Genomic DNA, 8,055 nt, shown 5'->3' with positions numbered 1-8,055 from the left:
CTATCACAGTGGGCTAAGAGATGACAGAAAAGATAGATGGTGTGGCCCAAAGATAACCCTTCTCTCAGTAATGGCCTTCTAGACAAGGAATCAATAGAAAAAGAAAAAGAAAAACATGAAAGACTTACTGAAGAGTTTCAAGTCATTGGAAAATGTAAGAACTGATTTTATTTTCCCAGTCATTGTTTTTACCACTCCTTCTGAGCTTGTAAGAACACCCCAGTCAGGTTTGAAACATTTCTGTTTTATCTGGCAGAGAATACTCACCTTCCTCCCACTTCTAGACTAGGTCCTCTGCCAGCTGGCAGCCTCGAGAACCCTGCAGGCCTCCACTCAATCAAGCCAGCAGCCAGGCTCTCTTTGTAGGAATCCAAAACCTTAAAGGACTCTTTTGCAACACCCTCACTTAATTTGACTTGGAAAAAACAATTTTCCATTCTTTCTCAGGGACTATAGAGAAATGCCTCCTGCCACCCATTGTGCACTCTCCATAAGGTAGACAACTTCCTTAATTATTTCTTCCCTGGACCTGAGCTTCTCTTTATATAGGTATGGGGAAAGGCAAACACAGTATGATTTATATTAGCAGATTGACTTTCAGAAGGAGGCTTTAGCTCTCAAAATTACTAGCTTATGGTAAAAGAGATGCTTAGTAGTAACTTTTAGTCCTCAATCTGGAGTCTTAGCTTCAATTCTGAAATTCTAAGACACTGTGAAGTAGCACATTGTTAGATGCTTTCTCCAATTTATTGCAACCTTAAATGACACTGAAACCGGGTTTTATTTCCTTATTACAAGGAAGATAACTATGGCTTACAAAGAATAGTCTATCCAATCTCATTGACGTGGTGTCAAAGGGCAGATCCTGTACCCTTGCCTACTTCCAAACCTATGTGTGATTATTTTCTATTTTGTGTCCACACAAATCACCAGAAACACTCATCTCAGATATCATCAAGAATGAGATCCTAATAGAATTCACCATACTTGTGAGCTCTAGATCAGCACATTTTGGAAAGTGAGTTGAAAGCGAATTACAGTTCTCAGTAATTCTAGTTGAGGAGGACTAGGGAAGGGGAAGAATAAAAATAGCTCTCCTTAACTATAGTTTCTGCAAAGGTTTTTACTCATTGACCTATGAGTACATCTTTATGCCTATTTCACAAAGACATGCACTTTCTGTATAGGAAATACTTACTTAATAGGTTTTCGGTTCAGAAGATATTTTACGGCAGCTTTTACATCCTTGTTCCTCAAGCTATAGATTATAGGATTTAGCATGGGTGTCACTACCCCATAAAACAGGGAAATGAGCTTGTCTGAAGTTTGAAACTTGTCTTCTCCAGGCAATTCTTGAGACTTGGGCTTGGCGTACATGAAGAAGATGGTACCATAAAATATGATCACTACAGTCAGATGTGCTGAGCAGGTGGAAAAGGCTTTGCGTCTCCCTGTGGCTGAGTTCATTCTCAAGATGGTATAAAGGATAAACATATAGGAGAAAAAAATGACCAGCAATGGAAGAACCAGGAATGCCATATTCGATATCACCATGGTGATAATATTGAGGGATATGTCAGCACAAGCTAGCTTAAGGACAGCTAATATTTCACATGTGAAATGATTGATAATATTATTCCCACAGAAAGGCAATCGCATGGCAAGAGATGTTTGTACAATTGAGTTGATACCACCAGAGAGCCATGATACAGAAGCCATTAGTACATACACCACCTTGCTCATGATGATAGGGTATCTCAGAGGGTTACAGATGGCTACATAGCGATCAAAAGCCATCATGCCCAGGAGCAAACACTCTGTGGACCCCATTGCAAACCCAATGAACATCTGTACTGTGCATCCAGAGAAGGAAATGCTCCTTTTCTTTGAAATTAAGCTCACCAAAGTTGAGGGAACAGAGGAGGATGTATAGCAGATGTCCAGGAAAGAGAGGTTGCCCAGGAAGAAGTACATGGGAGTGTGAAGACGGGAGTCAAAGATGCTTGCTATGATCAGAACACCGTTGCCAATCAGAATCACTAGATACATTACTAGAATTAGAACAAAGTAAATAATCTCAAATTTTGGGTAACCAGAGAGTCCCAGAAGAAGAAATTCTGATGTAAATGTCTGATTAATTTTATCCATGTCATCTGCTTTCAGGATGTTAAGCAAAGATCAAAAACAAAATATTCACTGCCAAGAAACAAATGTTACAAATTACCTGAACAATCCATTTTTTAATATGGTGTTATAAGGAGTGTTTGCTTGACGCTATGACATCCAGTCATCTTCAACAACGTGTGTAACTAGGAATCAGTGAAATCGGGAATGACAGGAGTGCTGATGCCCACTGATAATATGCGAAGCTCTACCTGTGACCAGACAAACATACAGAAGTAACCTTTCCTGCTGTTGACATGTTCCTGTGTGTTAAGGTTCCCCAAACTCCTGACTAATTACCAACTATGAGCCTAACTTCCTTTGCACCAGAAAGCAAGCAGTGGAGATGGCAAAGTCTACTCAATAAGGACCAGAAATGGGGTTTAGCAATGACATCATGGTCACCAGTTCACAGCAACTCTCTCTATATCTCTTTCTATGTCTGACATTATATACCTTATGTTAGCCAGTTAATTGTGCATTTTATAGACATTTAATAATAATATTGAATATTGAATAGCATAAAATAAAATTTAATGTCTATTTAAATATAGTTAGTTGTTGATCTCATATTCCAGGCCCCTCTTAGTATTTATGTGACTGTTCCTAGGACAAGACAACTGCAGAGATCAACTCTGCATGAATGTCACAATCTTTGGAGGACATTACATAGTCTCTAACTTATTTTATTCTGTAACTTCACAGTGTATCTTGACTTGTTTAAGTCAACCTAAGAAAACAGTAATACAGTTTAAATATTTACTATGTAATCATATATGTGAGTGTATGCATCACTGTATGCTTTACAAAATATAATCATTCTTTACATTAGCCCCATTTTTTCTCCAAATATAAGAGATGGAGCTTGTCCAGAGTTAACCAGATAGTAAATAATACAATGAAGCTCAAGGCTCAGATCAAGTCTGTTCACAGGGGAGCCTGGCTAATTCAGCAGATAGAGTATGTGACTTTTGATCTCAGGGTCATGAGTTCAAGCCCCACGCTGGACATAGAGATTCTTAAAAAAAAAAAAAAAAAGTCTGTTTCATAGCTTTACTGGTTTTCATATACATACAAGTCATCCAGGTATCCTGAAAAATTTTAGATTCTGTTTTAGAGTTCAGGGCAGCTCCAGTGATTCTCCATTTCTCCTAAGTCGACAGGTGGTACTTATGCAAAGGTCTTAAAAGCCCTTGAGTAGCAAGGGTTTAATCTACACTGACTTGACAGAATATCCAGATTTTTCTGATCTAAACTGATTTTCTTTTGCCTTATTATGGATTGGAATGCCAATCCTTTTGTGTTTTACAGAAAGCTTCAAATTCGTATCATGTTGTTATAGTCTCTTAAGAAAAAATTATTAAAAGACATTTTTTGGAAAAAAAAGCAGTTTAAACTTGTGCCAGACTACTATAATAACTTTAGAATATTACTAACAGCCTACCTTAAACCTAGTAGGTTGGATAGCCAACCTACTATCCAAGCACAGTAAGGATAAACTAAAGAATAATGTAAAGTGTCTGCCATAACAAAGCCCAAAATTCAGTTAGGGATATAGGAAAAGCACACATGAAAACATATCATACATATAATTACATTATGGAGTTGAGTGAAAATTGTCAATTTTCCCATAAGGAAGAAGTTTACGAGAAATAAATCATGCAAGGGAGAAGTTGGGAAGTGTTTCAGACTTGGGCCAGATCTGGAAACATGGGAATTAGAAAAGTTTGGAAGAAAAGAGGGGAAGTGGGGTACCCCAAAAGTGAGAAGTTGAGTCAAAGTTAGGAGTAAATAGAGCACAACATTTTTGGACAAGGAAGTTTCTGTGGAGGGGTGGTGGCAAGCACACCTGAAAAGAAAAGCATAGAAGGTACACAGAGAGTCTCTAAGGTTGGGCAGAGAACTTGCCATTTCTTTTGGTAAGGAAAGGGTCCATCATTACAAAGCACAGAGCATGGGTTGAGGGCTTAGAACCTCTGGTAATAGTACTCTCCAAAAATTGCCACCATACTATGATTTTATGAGAGTTTTTATCAGAAATGTAACACAGAATTAAGGTATGTAGATTAATGGGATTGTCACTAATTACCAACTTGATGTGAAAACTGATCTTTCCAAAGTCACCACCAGATTTGACATGGGGCAAAATCACAAATTTAGGCTTCCCATGGGCTAAGAGTGTTGAGAATTCCAGCAGAGCCACTCTTGCCCCGGTCTACCACTTCGTTTGTCATGGGACAGTAGTTGGGAAAATTACTGTAGAACAGGTATTTCTTAGAGCCAGCAATCCAATTCAACAAAAGTCCAGCTCAAACAAATTCTCAGTACATAAAAATTTTAGTTAAGAATACACAATAGAAATATTTCAACTCTGAAGAGAAAGACAAGGGGATATAAAAATCTCAATTTTAGGGTGCCTGCGTGGCTCAGTTGGTTGTGCCTGCCTTCAGCTCAGGTCACAATCTCTGGGTCTTAGGATGGAGCCCCACAATCCCTCTCTCTCTGCCCACCACTCCCCTGCTTGGATGCGTGCTCTCTCTCTGTCAGACAAATAAATAAATCTTTAAAAAATAAAAAATAATAAAATCTCAATTTTAGAGTTGAAAAAATAGCCGTAAAGAGATTGTTAATTTTCTTTTTTTTTTTTTTTTCAGCTTCAGTCCAGAACATAAAGGGGGAAAGAAAGAGGAAGGGGAGAGGAAGAAAGATCTTCATTTCACTTATGTAGCCAACTCTTATTTCAGGATCCTATGTGCCTTGAAATTGGTTCAGTTGGAATAATGAGCAGAGGAATGATCCAAAGCCCATTATCTTTACATTATTAACATGACTAACCGGAATCATTAAAATTGCATAGAAATTATAAACAGAAGGGGATGCTTAGCAAAAACTAGAAATATTGGGGTCACAAAAATTGACTATATTAATTCAACAGTGCCCAGAGAGATGAGTCAATTATTCTATACTACTTCTTATAATAAATCAAAATTCTCCCAAGATCAGAAATTGGTCAGAGGATGCACTGGATAAGGGACATGAACACTCTAATCAACCTAGTCACTAATGCAAAAAAGAAGAAAACAGCAACATACTGCATTACTAGGCTACATGGAGATGTTCCAAGTAGGACCCAAAGGTCCAGGCCTGGAAAGCCTGTTGGCCTCCTGTTCCAGACAACTTCCAGACAACGCATCTGAGGCCACCTAACCTGCCTCTCCCAGTCTTTCCCTCCTGGGCAGGAAACCCCTCACTAATTAAAACCCTTCTTGAGCCAGGCTTGTCTTGCTGAAGACAAGTTCAAGTAGCTTGTCTTGCTACATCTGCTCCCAGCTCTCTTTAAACTGGTTATCTTGTTATATTGTGAGATAAAAAGAGACACAGGAGAAGGACCTTGTCTGTCTAGGTCATCCCTCTAACACCTAAACCTAACACAGTGGCTGCACATAATAGATGGGGGGGGGGGGGATTGACTTAATACATAAAGGCTGACTTCCTAAACTCTTAAGCAATTACCCTATGTAGTATTTGTGGCTTAAGGATCAGGAAAACTTCAATATGTCATATTTAATTTGCAGCAGGTCTTAATTTTTTTAAAGTATCTTTCAAGAAGTACCAGCAAGCTGCCATCTTACACAGATAATTAACAGTTCATACACTATAAGTATAGAGGATCACCTAATATTCGTTGAAATATATATATACGACATGGGTTTAGCATGGGGGGAAAAGTGCCTCAAACTAAAATAAAAGTCTTTGATTTGAGGTTCTCTGCTCCTAATTTATAGCCTCAGTCATCTCATTTGTAAAATAGTGATAAAAATACTTGCTCTACTCTTCTTGCTACGATATTATCAGGAAAAGAGATAGCATAAGGAAATTGCTTTAAGGATTAATAGACATTATACAAATAATAGTGAAATACTATAAAAAATAATGATTTACCGCTGTATTTTATTGACAATAAATTGGTATCTGTATTGTACCAGATTATTAACATTACAAATTCATATTAATAATAGCTTTAAATATAGATTGAAAGAGTGTCTTGGTATTAAAGACTCACCTATATACTGATAAATTATTTCTACATCCTAGAAGACCCAGTTACTTTCTTCTTAGTATTCATGTCAGCATTCTGATTCAACAAACAATGCCTGATTCCACAGATATGGAAGAGTAAATATTTATTATGCAACAGTTGTTGTAATTGTTCCCCTATTCCCAGAGCAATTTAAAGTTGGAATGATAGATCTGTGGAATGGAGAAAATTCTTGGAGTGTTAGGGACAGTGTCTCAAAGACCCAATTAAGAGTGGTTCTGGGAATAAACTGTGATTGAACCACAGCTCAAAAATGAAATGACATTCTCCTACTCATGTAACTTTTGGAAGCAGGGGGAAATATTAATAAAATTAACCTTATGAGATGTGAGTTTTTTAGTTCAAAAATATGCTCACCAAAGGAGAGTTAATTCAATGTAAGAAATTAGTTATTCAAATGATAATTACCAAAATGAAATACTGAAGTTGAAAAGTCACCTAGATATCATAAATGAAATAAAACATATTTTCTGTAAATTAAGAATATTATCATTTAATTTGTTTGCTTACTTTATATACATTCTTTTGGACTAGTTAATTTCATGCAGGATGCCTTTGCCAAACTTTTTTGGAATTAAAAGAAGTACAGATAAAAATACAAATAAATAAATCCATAGGCCAAAAGTTAATTCATATTTAAGGCCACCAAAAAAGTCTAGAACAGATAGTTTGGGGCATGAATTCTGATAGGTAGATAACATATTAATGAAGTAAAATGTTTTAAGAACATCTATTGACGTATACTGTATATATTAACATTGAGTTTTGGTAAAGTTATCCTTTAGAAATGTAGAAGAAATAAAGACTTTCCTAGAAAAACAAAAGCTAAGGAAACAGTTCATTACCACTAGACCCACCTTACAAGAAATCTTGAAAGTTCTTCAAGCCAAAATGAAAGAACACTAATTAGTAATATGAAAACATATTAAAAATATACAATATACTAGTAAAGATAAATACATAGTCACACCAGTCAGAATGGCTGAATTAACAGGTCAGGAAAGAACAGATGTTGGTGAGGATAAAGAGAAAGGGGAAACCTCTTACACTGGTGGTGAGAATACAGCTGGTATAGCCACTCAGGAAAACAGTATGAAGTTTCCTCAAAAATTTCATAATAGAGCTACCCTATGACCCAGCAATTGCACTAGGTATTTACCCCAAAGATACAATTGTAGTGATCCAAAGGGGCACTTGGACCCTAATGCAGCAATGTCCACAATAGCCAAAGTATGGAAAGAGCCCAGATGTCCATTGATAGATGAATAGATAAAGAAGATGTGGGGGTGCATGTGTGTGTGATGGAATGCTACTCAGCTATCAAAAAGATGAAATCTTACCATTTGCAATGACATGGGAGAACTAGAGGGTATTATGCTAAGTAAAATAAGTCAATCCAAAGGACAATTATCATACGATTTTGCTCATATGCGGAATTTAAGAAACAAAACAGAGGATCATAGGGGAAGGGAGGGCAAAATAAAATAAGACAAAATCAGAGAGCAAGACTAACCATAAGAGCTCTTAACTATAAGAAACAAACTGAGGGTTGCTGGAGAGGGAGGAGGTGGGGTAACTAGGTGATGGGCATTAAGGAAGGCACATGATGTAATGAGCCCTGGGTATTCTATACAACCGATGAATCACTGTAACTCTAACTCTGAATCTCATAATACACTATATGCTGATTAACTGAATTTAAATAAAATAAAAGATCAACTCATCAAGAAAATGTAGGGGGGGAGGAGTCAAGATGGCGGAGAAGTAGCAAGCTGAGACTGCTTCAGCTAGCC

At 37.0% G+C, this 8,055-nt stretch overlaps 1 protein-coding gene across 1 annotated transcript; it reads right to left on the bottom strand.

The window, feature by feature from the left end:
* Nucleotides 1-1,194: 1,194 nt before the first annotated feature.
* On the bottom strand, nucleotides 1,195-2,227 carry LOC132025069 (olfactory receptor 13C3). The gene has a single exon (XM_059412245.1). The coding sequence runs from the start codon at nucleotides 2,146-2,148 to the stop codon at nucleotides 1,195-1,197; it is 954 nt and encodes a 317-aa protein (XP_059268228.1). The 5' UTR covers nucleotides 2,149-2,227.
* Between the last annotated feature and the right edge of the window lie 5,828 nt (nucleotides 2,228-8,055).

This window comes from Mustela nigripes, chromosome 9, assembly GCF_022355385.1.
Source record: "Mustela nigripes isolate SB6536 chromosome 9, MUSNIG.SB6536, whole genome shotgun sequence".
Classification (NCBI taxonomy): domain Eukaryota; kingdom Metazoa; phylum Chordata; class Mammalia; order Carnivora; family Mustelidae; genus Mustela; species Mustela nigripes.
The sequence above is the reverse complement of the archived record's forward strand: the minus strand, read 5'-3'. Positions and strand labels throughout refer to the sequence as shown.